The 14,318-nt window shown below is 43.4% G+C and overlaps 1 protein-coding gene across 1 annotated transcript in view; it reads right to left on the bottom strand.

Annotated features, from left to right (window-relative positions):
- syne2b (spectrin repeat containing, nuclear envelope 2b) overlaps nt 1–14,318 on the bottom strand; it is a 127,254-nt gene that overhangs the window by 84,626 nt on the left and 28,310 nt on the right. Inside the window, 28 exon segments of the mRNA XM_041953978.1 lie at nt 88–261; nt 628–757; nt 1,711–1,847; nt 2,007–2,354; nt 2,885–3,049; nt 3,381–3,479; nt 3,637–3,853; nt 4,647–4,825; nt 5,034–5,378; nt 5,635–5,961; nt 6,124–6,240; nt 6,544–6,771; nt 6,981–7,280; nt 7,397–7,726; nt 7,853–8,182; nt 8,750–9,029; nt 9,745–9,852; nt 10,022–10,224; nt 10,314–10,426; nt 10,722–10,929; nt 11,140–11,340; nt 11,447–11,548; nt 11,687–11,854; nt 12,028–12,186; nt 12,311–12,457; nt 12,784–12,943; nt 13,162–13,757; nt 13,993–14,292. Coding sequence (XP_041809912.1) covers nt 88–261; nt 628–757; nt 1,711–1,847; nt 2,007–2,354; nt 2,885–3,049; nt 3,381–3,479; nt 3,637–3,853; nt 4,647–4,825; nt 5,034–5,378; nt 5,635–5,961; nt 6,124–6,240; nt 6,544–6,771; nt 6,981–7,280; nt 7,397–7,726; nt 7,853–8,182; nt 8,750–9,029; nt 9,745–9,852; nt 10,022–10,224; nt 10,314–10,426; nt 10,722–10,929; nt 11,140–11,340; nt 11,447–11,548; nt 11,687–11,854; nt 12,028–12,186; nt 12,311–12,457; nt 12,784–12,943; nt 13,162–13,757; nt 13,993–14,292 — 6,171 coding nt within the window.

Below are 14,318 nucleotides of genomic sequence, written 5' to 3'. Positions count from 1 at the left end.
ATCACAGAGTTATAACTGTTTTATTTAACAAGTGATATTTAATAAATAATTCAAGATATACAAATCTATTTAACATGATTTAAATACCTTTAAGCTCTGGCTGAGACAGGTTTTCTGTGTCACTGCTTTTCTGAGTGTCTCTGAACCCTCTCTCTCCAGTTTCTCAAACAAGACTGGCATCAAACAGTCTTTTAGAAACTGCTGGTGAGAAAGCGCCTCCTGCAGGCTGACCTGCAACTTTTCACCTTCCTCTAATGTCACCTAACACCAGAAGGGAAAAAATGTTAGTGTTTGTAGTGATGAAAAATGTGTTGTGTGTGAAATGTCATGAGCAAATGAATCCCAACATTACCAAGAGAGCACAAATAAATAAACCACAGACAAATGCTCCATTGAATTGCTCCAAACGCTACACTTCGCCTGAACTCAAAAACCTTCTTTACAGATTTTTTTCCTCGTTCAATTAATGTATACTTTTCCAAGTAACGTAATTTTGATTGATGTCACTGCGTAGTAGACTAGATGTACCAGGAAGCTCTCAGAAGTATATTTAGTGGTACAAATGTTTATTGAAACAAAGTACTTACATTGCCTAAAAAACTAGTTAAAGCATTAAAAGACAGTAACCTGCAGAGAAGACTTGGACTCCGATGGTTTGCTCTGGTTCCATTCCTGCAGAGCGTGAAGACTGTCCATCAGACAGCGAGCTGTGTTTGCAGAGCAGGTACCCTGACGCTCACTAAGCCTGGACTGTAGACTGCAGAAACAATACAATCATCATTGTAAACACAACATTTTGCATGGTATCGTCTGGTACTAAATTACATAAAAATGAAAACAGGCACTTTTTTCATCATAAAACAATGTGCAAAAGCAACAACTGCAAGGTCAAGGACGGATTAAAAAAAGACATTTCTGGGGCAACAAATAACAAAAGAGAAATGTTTCTGTATAGATTTGAGTCATATTGCTTGGTTGAAGAAACCAGGCATTAGATAAAATGTAATCCTCGGATGTCTTAAACAGGTTGTATTTCAGGAGAACTCTGTGTTTCCATGACGTTGTCAAGATCAGACTGAACCACTAAGGCATGTAAGAATAATTGAAACCTAAATTGAAATAGAGGGATGCCAGCTGAGAATCTGTCATGTAGAATCTGTTCAAGTAGGTTATATACCGTTTAAAAATTCCCAGTGGTGAATTGGACAGATGTTACTGCACATCATGTGAGTTTAGTTTTGTCTCCATCTTTTTATTTTGAGTGCAACAAAAACGTTTGAATCTAACATTAAGTGGTAAAAATAGTGGTGCTGGCTGCCTTATTCATTCATTCATTGTGAATTAAAGGTTGACCTTTATTTCACCTTGAAACACCATTGAGAAGGTATCCTCATTTACTGCGCTGAGATACAAAACAACAGTTAACAATAAAACAGTTAAATACAAAATAATAACATGCTGTCAAGTGAATAATAAAAAATATAGGAAATAAAATAATGTTCAATTGGAATAAAATAGAAGAAATAAATAAAAGAGATAAATACAATAGTTAAAATGAACTGCAATATCTAGTTAAAAACATTTACAATCAGTAAAAACTAGGTCTGAAATGAGGCCTTTGAACAGCCGTAGTGGAGTTTTGTATTGTTGTTAATCTATTGTTGACTGCTCTCCCACAACAGAGAGGAAATGACATCAGTCGTATGTTACCTGTCATGTTGCTGGCGTAGGGACTCGACCACAGTGATAATTTCGGCTGGCAGCTCGTCGGTGGCAGGTGTAGCTTTTACTTCCTGGTAAAGGTCATGAACTTTGACGCCCAAATCTTCTAGTGATTTCTCACAGTTCTAACAGGACAAGGACATCAACATCACATAAGTAATATTAACATGTCTACAACAACATCATGTTAGAAATAATTACGTCTGCCGGTAGAACATGGCAGCAGTTTTACATTTATTTACCAAAAAGGGGTTGTCACATTAGATAAGTAAAATAATGATAACCTGAAGGCTGTGCCAGTGCTGTTGGAGCTGAGCGATGTTGTTCTGTGGTTCACTGTAACTGAGCGCCTGGTCCAAAGAGCGGAGCTCCCACTGGAGGGCAGCAGCTCTGTCCTTCAGTCCCTGGGCCCTCCTGGCAAGCTGACCGTCCAGCTCCTCTAGCTGCGTCTCACAGGTCGTCAGGCGCTCCTTCACCTCCTGTTCAGAGGTGGCACAGAGGTCGTGGAGATGACTGACCTCCAGGGTCAGGGCATCCCGACCTCCAGGGGTACAGAGACTCAGCAAACTGTCCCTGGCAGAGTCCAGGTCCTTCATCTCTCTCTGCTCCCTGTCCACTGTCTGGAGCAAAGCCTGACATCAGGGGGGAGAAAGAGGAGAAACAGATTATTAGAATGTAGAAAGCTGTTGAATGTTGTCACATACTTGTAAAAAGCTTTTGACTATTAGGTCAGAGGTAAAACCTTGAACTATTCAAAAAGTCAAAGATGTGGGAACATTGCTTAGCTCCTGAAATACACACTCACATATCAATCAATGTGTGCATTGGAGAGGGGCTACAACCACAAACAATATTTTAATTAGGCAGTTTTAATTTTTCAGATGGCTAAATTAACAACAGTTGCTATAACTACATTGCATCTCTCATCTGTTAAAGTATAATTTTGCAATTTGTCATTGAAAAGCTGAACATGCAGACAGCGTCCATGCATGAATCTTCACGTCTTTGATGTTTTCCTCAAACATATTGGCTTGTTACCATTCTAGAGATTTCTTCAGTTTGGGGCAATACAACATGAACGTTTTCAGTTACAGATGAAATTAGGTGCCACCAGCATCTGTCAGGAGTCCGAGCAACAACTGTTTGTGCTTTATTATCTGACCTTGAGAGTGTTGACAGTGCTGTGCAGACCCGGTCTGTCTGCTGGAGGAGCTCCCAGGCCTTTGACCTGCTCCCTCAGCCAGTCCTGGGCTGCTTCATGCTGCTCCACCAGCTGGGTGCACTGCCGCTCTGTCAGGATGCCCTGCTCCAGGTTAGCTACCGCATCCTGAAAACAACAGTGGTTGTGTTTTCACAGAATATACTGTCAAACTCTTGTTGCTGCAGTATTGAAGTCAGATCAGACAAGAAATATTCCGCTGTAAAATAAATAAAAAAGTCCACTAATAGTAAAGTTTAAAAAATGTAACACTTTTATTTCTATGCTGATTTACAAATTTGATACATTATGAATATAAAACATTTCATGCCTTACTAACTATTGATTATCGAAGCTAATGGAGCTAGCTAAAAAACTGAAATGATTTAAAAATGAACAATAAAGACACATTTTTCTTGAGGATTACTGTGCGTCTTGTTGTACAAAGTGCCGAACTCACAGTCAGCTCTTTCAGCAGAGCAGGAATGGACTCCTCTTTGGCTGCCCAGGAGGGATCAGACCAGCCCTGGTCCTGTGTAATCTCCAACAGCTCTGCAGCCTTGAGGAGAAAAGTGCAAAACAAGTTAAAACCTTACGTTCCATTGGATTTTGTTGAGCAACTCAACCTGACAAGTTTTGTTTCGTTTTGAACTGACACATCATCAATAATAGCCCAGAAACATATAGTTGAAGTTGGTGTCCTGTGAGGTCTTTACCTGCGTGTGGACGTCTGACAGAACGGGGGCCAAAGCTGTGGTCTGGTCCTGCAGGCTCCGGGCCTGCTCCACCGCTTGCCTCCGCTCTCCCAGGCCTGGCCAGGGGAAGACACGTGGCAGGTCGGACGTCTGCTTCTGAAGCTCAGACAGACGGGCCTCAGCTTGGTCTCGCTGGTGCTGACAGGACACCAGGCGCCCCACAACACCCTTCAACTGCCTGCAGATGTAATAACATTAGAAATATGATTCACAATTAATTCAGTTAATTCAACCTTCAACTTCAAGTGATCACAGACTATAAAAACATGGATCCAGTGTAATGTCTGATGTTTTTGGGGTTTCCTAGAAAATCTGAAATTCTTTGGGAAAATAAATTACTAACGTGGCTTTTTAATTTTTTTGGAGTTAATGGTTGCTTTGTTGTAACTAATTGTATTCTAATCTGTAATTGATTGATCTGTTTTGAAAATAAACCTTAAATAATTATATGAATTACAAATAATTTACTTCATTATTTATTTTTGGTATTCCTTAATTCTATGAATTTGATGAGGGACTTCAAAGGATTTAGATCAGGCGTGTCAAACTGATTCCACAAAGGGCCGTGTGGCTGCAGGTTTTTGTTCCAACCAACGAGGAGCACAGCAGGCCAACCAATCAACATCAAGGGATCACTTAGTTATCAGCTGCAGACTGATATCAGCTGATTATTTGATTCCAGCCTGGTGTGCTCCTCCTCAGTTGGAAAGAAAACCTGCAGCCACACGGCCCTTTCTGGAATCAGTTTGACATGCCGGATTTAGATTTAATAAGCAGAGCTGATAAAAAGGAATCAAAGCCAGACTCTGTCACTAGGCAGGACTTAAGGACACTACAGCCACAGAGGGCTGAACCTGGGTAACAAGCTTCAGGCAGCTGATCTGCAGCTGATCTTGCACACTGACATTTATGTAAAAGGAAAAATCAAATAGAAGATTTGCCCTCAAAAAGCTAAAAACAGCACCCTGTACCTCTGTGTCTCCCCAGCAGCCCGCAGGACCGTCGTCCACTGCTGCTCAGTGTCTTTGACCGTCTGCTGAACCTCCTGTTTCTTGTCTGCCTCCAGGTCTTTTTGCTCACAAAGACTCTGTGCTCGTCTCTTCAGCCCCATCACTTGGGCCTCGGCATGGGACTTGGAGCTCAAGATGACCTGAAGACACAATGATACACAGCCGTTATGTGTCCACTGACCAGATGGAACAAAAAAGGAATAACCACCATCTGAAAAATCATAGTGATATTAATAATCAATTCTAATACTATTTTACTCTAAGTCTATAGATATCTTACTTGATGAACTTCCCTGTAGTAGAACATTACATATTACTTAAAAAAAACTCTCATATTTCATGTTTTACCTGAGCTGTGTTCAGTCTGTCCTCTATCTGAGCCCGGGTGCCCTGAGTGCCGGTCCCTTTGGACTCGGCCTGTTGCTGCAGCTCTTTAACCCAGGTTTTGGTGCTCCCTGCTTGGGTACGGAAGGCCTCCAGCTCCCTGGAGAGCGAGTATTGGACCTCAGCTTTCTTCAGAGTGTTCTCAGCGGACTGCAGGACTGTCGTCCACTGTTCCTCTGAATCTTTGACCCTCCGCTGAGCCTCTCGTCTCACGTTCTCCTCCAGGTCTTCCTGGTCAGACAGACTCTGACTCTGTCTCTTCAGCTCTGTCAGCTTGGAGTCTCCCTCAGGCTTACAGCTCAGGATGTTCTGAGGATAAAATAAAAATTCATTCTCTTTTTCATTACTCCTGTTAACCACCATGTATCATATGTGCCTGACATGTTGATAGAAGAAGGAACCAACAAGGGCATTATCTACATATACCTTGATCAGCAAACAAACCTAAATTTGTTCTGGATGAAAAAGCATGCACTCAACACTCAAAACTGCATGCTCACTAGCGAAATGTCACAGCTGTTATGTTTCGTATTTCTTTGTCAAACCTTTTCATGCACAAACTGACCTGTGCGGTGGTTATTGTCTTTTCTAGGTCTGTCTGACTATCCAGAGAGACCAGGCTCTGCTCCTTGTCTTCCAGCCAGGTTCTGGTGTTTTCACTCAGATCTTTAAAGTCCCTCAGCTGGGCTTCCAGAGCACACTGCCTTTCAGCTTGATCCAGCGCTTGTTTAGCATTTTGCGTGACTCTCATCCACTGTTCCTCAGCACCTCTAACTTTTTGTTGAAGCTCTTGTTTTTTGTGTTCCTCAAGGTCCAGACCACACAAACTCTGGCCTTGTCTCCTGAGCTCCTGGAGCTTGGAGTCTCCTTCTGGCTTGGAGCTGATAATGGCCTGCAGGTAAGATACAGACATCAAATCCCATAGTTAGACTTGTATACCTGTGTAAAGTCATGATCATAATCTGTGAAATCCACAATATAATCGTTTCATTATCAGTGCATTTTGTGCTCACACACATGAGCTCCTCTCTCCCTCTAACACTTGTCAGCTCACCTGGGCTGAGTGCAGTCTGTCCTCAGCGTTAGTTTGGCTGCTCAGTGAGTCCACTTTTTGTTGGAGGTCTGTAAGCCAGCTGCCAGTTTCCTGCTGATGGATATCAAATTCTCTCAGCTGAAAAAGAAAAGATACTAACTTAATGAGGTGGGTCAAAATGAATCCATGCAAACTGCCTTTGACAAGTAGTATTAACGTTTATGTAGTATTTCATCATACCCTCCACAGAGTGTGCACAGTCACATTTGTTTATTTTACTGCCATTCAGTTGCAAGTCATATACTCAAATTGTATTCATTCACAGTAGATTGATGTTAAGAATGTTTTATATGTTGAGAATGAGCTGATTTCACACTATCATAGCACTCAGTGTAAGTCACTGCAGATTACAGTCTGCAGTTTTCCATCGAGTTATCTTACCTCCAACTTTCTCCTCTCAGTCCTCTGGGTGATCTCAGCTCCTGCAGCATCTTCGACATGTTTAGCAGCCTGCAGGACTGTCCTCCACTGCTCCTCTGTGTCTCTGACCGTCTGCTGAACATGGGCTTGCCTGCCCTTGTCTGCGTCTGGGTGGTCACACAGACCCTGGCCTCGCCTCCTCAGATTGTTTACCATACAGTCACCATCAGGTTTGGAGCTCAAGATGGTCTGCAGACAAAACACAAAAGATTCATTAAATGCAATAACTGCCATTCAAATTCTCTATTAACACAAGTTCATTTTACGACACCATGAATCCCCAAACTTTCAAGAATTCCCAACATCAGAGATGTCTCAAAATGACTCTATTATTGCCCATTTCTCATTAAAATTGAGAAAACATATATTGCTACAACAGTACAGTAAGTTCGGCAGACCTGGGCTGTGAGACTTCTCTCTTCCGGTGGGGTGTGACCACCCACAGACTGTAGCCTCTGCTGTCTGTCTCTGATCCAGGACTGAATGTCTTTACTCTGAGTGTCGAAGTCGTCTGAAAGAGCTCGGAGCTCTGCCTGTCTGGCTGCTTGCAGAACTGTTCTCCACTGCTGCTCTGAGTCTTTTACCAGCTGCTGAACCTCTGCCTTCCTGCTCTCCTCCAGCTGCTCACACACACTTTCACCTTGTCGCTTCAGGTCGAGCAGCTTGGACTCTCCCTCAGGTTTGGAGGTCGTCACAGCCTGAAGGAGACAGCACAGAAAGGGTCAAACTGGTGGTCAAACAAAAAGCTTAAGAAAGTAAAATATGCAGACAAAATAACAAAGGCTTTTTGAAAAAATACAATGCTGAGACTCACCTGCGTGACCTGTAGCCTTTCTTCAAACTGCATATGACCAGCGTGTGGCACCAGCTTCTGCTTCTGTTCTTTGATCCAGGACTGGATGCTCTCACTTTGGGTTTTGAAAGCATTAAAGTCCCTTTCAGTGGCAGCTTCGGCCTCTGCCTTGTTGAGAGCCTCCTCGGCAGCCTGCAGGACCTTCCTCCACTGCTCCTCTGTGTGTCTGACTGCGTCCTGAACCTCTCGTCTCCTGCTCTCTTCCAAGCCCTGGTCGTCACACAGACTTTGGCATCGTTGCTTCAGATCCTGGAGCTTTGCATCCCCATGAGGCTTGGAGCTCAGAGTGGCCTGGAGAGAACAAATATCCCTTTAATACTTTGCCTCTACCCTCGAAAAACAAGCACTTAAAAGATGTTCTACAAATAACCCCCACCACAACAATAACACACTGATCCACAATCGCTTTAAACTCACTTGTGCAATCTGAGGCTTTTCTTCAACTTGTATGCAACCACTAAGTGACTGCAGGTTCAGCTCCTGGTCTCGAATCCAGGACTGAACATTTTCATTCTGGGTTTTGAAAGCACTGAAGTCCTTGTCTAACAGGACTTTTGTTTCTGCCTTGCTGAGAGCCTGTTCAGCTGTCTGCAGAGCCATCCTCCACTGCTCCTCTGTTTCTCTGACTGACCGCTGAAGCTCCTGTTTCCTGCCCTCCTCCATGTCCTCCAGCTCACACAGACTTTCACTTTGTCTTCTCAGGTTGTTCACTTTAAAGTCTCCCTCAGGTTTGGAGCTCAGGACAGCCTGATGACAAAATGGAAAAATTATGAAAATGTCTGCTAGAGGAAAACATGTTTTAGTGATGCTAGCAGTGTAGATACAGGAAGCACAAATACGTCTGTGTGTCTGTTGCTCCAACAGTTTGGTCCACATAGAACAATCTCAACATTTCTTTGATGAATGGAATTTAGGTATTGACATTAATGGAGCTCACAGGATGAATCCTAATGACTCCTCATCTACCGGCACAAACAGGTCAAAACTTCCACTTGTGCAATAACTTAGTTCATGACAAAATAAAAGTATTGTCCTAATTTCCATCATTGGAAATTGTGCTTATTTTTTATTCTTCACTGTAATTCCATACTTAATAGCCAATTTTTCTTGTTCAGTTAAGTTTAGCTTGCATATGACGTTAAGAATGGTTGAATAAAAGACAAAGACGAGAGAAAGAGAAACAGGGTATTCCCCCCCACAAGAAAAAGAAAGAACAAGCCTGAGTTTTTCTAATTTATAAAAGTTAATATTTTATTCATTTTCTCTATATACTAATGTTTTATGCAATTTAGTTTCAAATTTACTTTCACTGACCTGTGCTTTGTTCTTCATCTTCTCTGTCTTGGTGTCTGTTCCAGAGGAGGTGAGGGGTTGCAGGAGGTCAGTTATCCAGGTCCTGGTGCTCTCAGCCTCAGTGTTTAATTTGTCAAATTCCACCTCCAGGGCGCTTTGAGCGTCGGCCTGCTTCTGCAGCCTGGCTTCTAGGTTTCGGTAGCGTTGTATCAAGTTATCTCCGCCCTTCAGGAGGCCTTCTGCTCTGACGCCTTGTCTGCGTACTGTTGCTAACACCTCACTGAGGGTCTCAGCTCTACCGCTGTCACATGGAAGGAAAGGCAAATATACTTTATAGCACCTTTCAAACAACAAGGCAATCCAAAGCACTTTACATAAGACTTAATGCATTAAAACAAGACATAAAAGAAACACAAGGCAACAAAAAGAGACAAAGGAAAGTGAGATAGAAGGTATGCAAGACAAGTGGAAAGAGCAAAAGTTTCACCCTGTGCCACTCTGTGGATGAACATTTTTAGGTTTCATGCTCTAGTTAGCATATTGTAAACATAAAGCCTAACCTCAACAATGTCAGTGTAAGCATGTCTCAAATTCTACAAACCGCCCATTATCACACAGAGATGGCTTTATGGTCTATTTTGGACTTATCACAGGTTTATCAATACTGACGTGTTTTGCACCAGATAAACAAAAAAAAAATGCAGTTCAGAAATGTTTTATAGTGTGTTTGTCTTGCATGCAGGAGATAAAAAGTTTTAATTTTCCAGTGGAATTAATTACTGAACATTTACTGTTGGTTCATCTATATCTTGTCCTCCCTCAAACCATTATTGTAAACTTTTTAATGATTTGATGAGTTTTCACTGTAAAATATCAATATCACCATCAGAATCAAATACCCAGTCATCAGTCTACATTAACATCTATGTATCCTAAGGACAATAAATGGTATTGTTAGTTTACTAAATGTGAGCTGAAATGCTTCTAGTTCTGGTTGTATTAAAGTTGAAGATCACCTCTCATCCTGAAGGTCTTTGAGAAGAAGTTTGACTTTGTCTGATTCCACAGACTGCTTTTCTTTGGTCTGCAGCCAATCACGGAAGCTATCATGTTGCTTCTGCAGACTAGAGAACACAAGATACAAACCAAAAAACTAAAAAACCTTAATGGTTAGAATAACACTTAACTTTTCACTGCAGTTTGTGCAGCTCCTGACCAAAAAAAGGCAGATTTCACAGTTTTTCAACAGCATGAAATGTATTAATATTCATGTCCAACCAAAGAAGTAAATACCTGTTCAAGTCACTGAGGAGGGACTCCATTTGTGTCTGCCTGTTGGTGCAGTGGGTTCTGAACGTGCCCACCTCCTCCTGCTGCTCCTTCAGCCAGTCGGTGAACTCAGAGAGCTGCTGGGGAGGAACCTGCTGGCTGCCTCTCTCCAGCCGATCTCTCAGCTGCTCCAGACGTTTCTCTGCATCCTTGGATTTTAAGAAACTCTGATGGACACAAGACACACTGTGAGGACCCATCCAACATCCAGCAATCTACAGCATCTGTCTATTCAACAACATATTCATCCACTTACAGTGAGTCTTTGCAAAGATGTTACCACATCTGTTCTGCTCTCAGGGTTCTCAAAGCACTCATTGACGGACAGCTGCAAGTCCTGGAACCATCCCTCAAACAGCTGCCTTTCATCTGGAGAAAATGAAAAGCTATTATCATCATATATGATTACAATCATTCATAAACAGAATATCAAAAATTAAAATGGGGAAAATCAAGGTCCTGTCCCACAGTGAATCTGTGGCAAAGTTCATTTATTCTATCTGGAAAAAAGAAAATATCCAGCATATTTATCAGAAACACCCACAAACACACACCCAAATAATGCTAATATATTGCTCTGTTCTGCTCTGTTTGTGTAATGTGTGCAATGTGTCAATTTCCAAATGGCAATGCCACCATGTTAAAAATAAACAAATAAACTAACCTTTGATAACCTTGAGAAGGCCTTTGTCCCTCTCCTCTCTCTTCAGGTGGATCATTTCCTTGGTGTGGGAGATGGCCTCCCTCAGCCTGCTGCAGTCTACAGACAGCGCCTCCAGCACCTGAGGACTGGCCACACTGGAAACCAAACCCACCTCCTTCAACACAGCCTCAGCCTGCTCCTCCCGAGCCTCCAGATCATCACACAGATCCTGGTGAGGACGAGATAAAACAGTGAAGTCAAAGGCTCAGGATCAAACTCTTTCATTCTTTTTCAAATCAAATCAAAACTACACTTCATATTGGATTCTGAAAGTTTGCAAGGTAGGAAAAGAGTATAGGGTATATGTTCCAGATAATGCACGATCTATAACATAAAAGCATTACACCAGTGTGAGTTACAACATGTAACAGGTGTGTACCTGAATCTGGGCTTCAACCTTTGGCTGTGAAACATCAATCTTGCTGAGAGAACACTGGATCTTCTCCACGTCTGACTGGCACTCCTGTATCTTCTGAGCCAGGTGTGTCTTCACAGCTACCAGCTCCTTAAAGACGTCGGTGCAGTCGGTGAACAGCTCCTTCACCTGTTCCATCCTCTTCCTCAGCTGGGTTTCCATCACCTTATTGAAACATTGTAAAAAGAACACAGATGTTGTAAAAGAAATGTGGATATGAACTCATGAAATAACATCAGAAGGTATCAGAGCGATCAGTGTTTCAACTCACCTGCAGCTCCAGCGGTGCCTCCTGAGTCTGCAGCATCTCCTGGATCTCCACAGACTTCTTGTGGAAATGCTCAATGTTCTCCTCATTGGCATGGATCTCATCCTATGAAGCCATGAAAAGCACAACTCTCATCTTCTACATGATAGAAATAGATGAAATACATGGGAGAAACTAAAAGATCTAGGATGACCTACCTCTACCTGTGAAGCAATAAGAATTTTACTTCTATGGGAATCTTACCCTCATGTCAAGTACTTGTTGCTCATTGTTGAAGGGATGGCTCTCTGCAAACAGAGCCAATTTGGACCCTGCCCAGGCGTCCACCTCTCCCCCAAGCATCAGCTGCTTCTCCCACAGCTCCAGGCCCACCTGTAGGTTATCCATGTAGGCATCGGTCTTCTCTGTCACCTGCAAGGGCAACACAAATCCACAATTTTCAGCCGAGTTGAGTTGAAAACAGAAGTGTTCCAGTCACTACTCCCAACCTGGAATTGAGCTTTTTTTTAAAAACTTGTCCAGCTTTGAGTTTTAATTCTACAGAACACAATCCATATGTGGGGAATGCGTGCATAGATACTTACGTCCAGCCAGTTGTCCATGAGTGTGTCAGCCTCTGATTCAAAGGGAGTCTCACTGCAGTCTGGGAACTTCTTCAGTTGGGACTGCAGCTGTCTGCAAACTCCCCTCATCTCTTCCATACGCTCCCCAAGACCACTGAGCTCCTCCTTAATATCATGGACCTGAGCAGACGCACACATGTGAACAGACAGTATACACCTGAACACACGCAGACTGATCTCATTTTAGAAATTTTGGATACAGAATAATTCTAAATGGAATGGAAACGTGATTGTGTGGACTAACCTTAGTTATACATCTGTGCAGGTTGTCCTTGCCCATGTAGGAAGCCTGATCACTAATCGTCCGCTCTGCCCTCTGCATGGTGTTGCTCAGGTCACTGCGGCAGCTCTGGAACTTCTTCAGAAGCTCCAGCAAGTTGCTGCACTGCTTCTTCCTGCCAGAGAAAGGATATAACAGAGGGGATTTTAAGTGATGTCTCACTTTCTGTATTCCAAACACACACTGCTGTTGGCCAACAGCAGCTGTCAACATTTACCTTAGCATCTAAACAGAATTACTAGGACTAGTATTAGTATAACTTAGACACACATCCTAATTGCTATTATCAAAGACATCCATATCCAGTAGAAGCTACAGCAACTAGTCGATTGTCAATATTAATGAGATGCAGAGCAGTAACTTATTTTTAATGGTTTGAATTTAGTTTCTTAGTTTATTTGTTTAGTTACTTGAGCTGAACACGTGTCTCGCCTAACATACCTGTCAGAAAAAGCTCTCTGAGTGTCCTTCCACTGGGTCTCCAGTTCCTGATAGAGGTTTTCTCCTCCTCCCTGTTTCTCTTGAAGTTCACGGAGGTTCTGGAGCTCTGCGTGCTTAGCCTGCAGCTGACCCTCCAAATCTGACAAGGCACGAAGCCTGAAAAGTAATAAAATGATCACAAAGACATTATTTTAGGAAATTAGGCTTTTAACTCTGCGAGTACATGTCTTTAGATATGTCTTAGATATACATTCTGTGTGCATGCAGTATGCCTAGTCCTGGAAAAAAGCGCATATTACAAAATTACACAATTTAAACCATCGAAAAGACAGCTTCACTCTTGTTGTATAAGGTTGAAGACATACAACACACACCTGTGTTGTACAGCAGGCATGGTGGGTTCGTTCAGGCCTTGATTTTCAATCGTATCCTGCAGCTTCCTCAGCTCCCCCAGCATCGTCCTCTTCCTCAGGCCCAGGGATCTGCTCTGTGTCTCCTTCTGGATGTCCCTCTGCTGGCTGGCCAGCCCACTGTCAGCCTCCTCCAGCCTTCTCAGCAGGGCAGTCACCATGTCCAGGCAGGAGGCCGGGACACCATCCCTGGTGACTGTCAGCCTGGCCCCTTGCAGGAGCAGATCCAGCTGAGGCGCCTTTTCTTTCAGACTGTCGACGCTCTGCCTGATCAGAGCCAGCTTGGAGCAACAGTCCTGCAGTACCTGAGCATCACTGCAGGGGGCGGCTTGGACTCCAGAAATATCTTCATCCACAGTACGCAACGACATGAGAAAGCGGTCAAGGGCGCGGGCGGCTGCTTCACTCTTCCGGACCTGCTGTCGAAGCTGATCCAGGCTGGTTCTGTGAGTCTCAACCTCACGGGAAAGAGGGAAGCAGTCTCTGGGGTCCAGATCGCTGGATTCAGGGTCCAGACGGGACACTTGATCCAGCTCACTCTGTATGTTGTCATCCAGTTCCTATCGCAAAAGGAGACAAAGAGTAATGTCAGATAAGAAGGCTGTAGAGTGTGAGATTGGTTTGTAATATCTGTGTACGCGGCTGTCTGTTTTCTGCATTGACTTCTAGTGAATCTGTGTCTCAGAGAGCGGTCACTATCAATAACATACATCAATGCAAGGATAACTTTTGTGTGAGCGACAAAATAATACTCAACAACACTGAACCTGAAGTGAATTCATGGCTGATAGGTACCTTAATATCTTTTAGGATGTTGGTGTTGGCCAGCGTGAAGGCAGTGATGTCTTTGGGCTGCCTCAGGTAGCGGTCCAGACGGTCGGTGAAGTCCACCATGTGGTTCTCGGTGGAGTCGATCTGTCTGAGGGCGGCACCCAGTGAGCTGCCTCTCCTCTGAAGGTTGGACTGTTGGCTGCGCCACTGCTCCTGTAGCTCCACCTTCTCCTGCTCCAGACCAGTGTTCCCGCTCACCTGGGAACACTGGGAGCACTGGTTTGCATACTCAGACCACAGAGACTCTGTCTCTTGCCTCAAGAACTGGAAAAGATGGAGATCAATTTCAA

This window comes from Chelmon rostratus, chromosome 15, assembly GCF_017976325.1.
Source record: "Chelmon rostratus isolate fCheRos1 chromosome 15, fCheRos1.pri, whole genome shotgun sequence".
NCBI classification, from domain to species: Eukaryota; Metazoa; Chordata; class Actinopteri; order Chaetodontiformes; family Chaetodontidae; genus Chelmon; species Chelmon rostratus.
The sequence above is the reverse complement of the archived record's forward strand: the minus strand, read 5'-3'. Positions and strand labels throughout refer to the sequence as shown.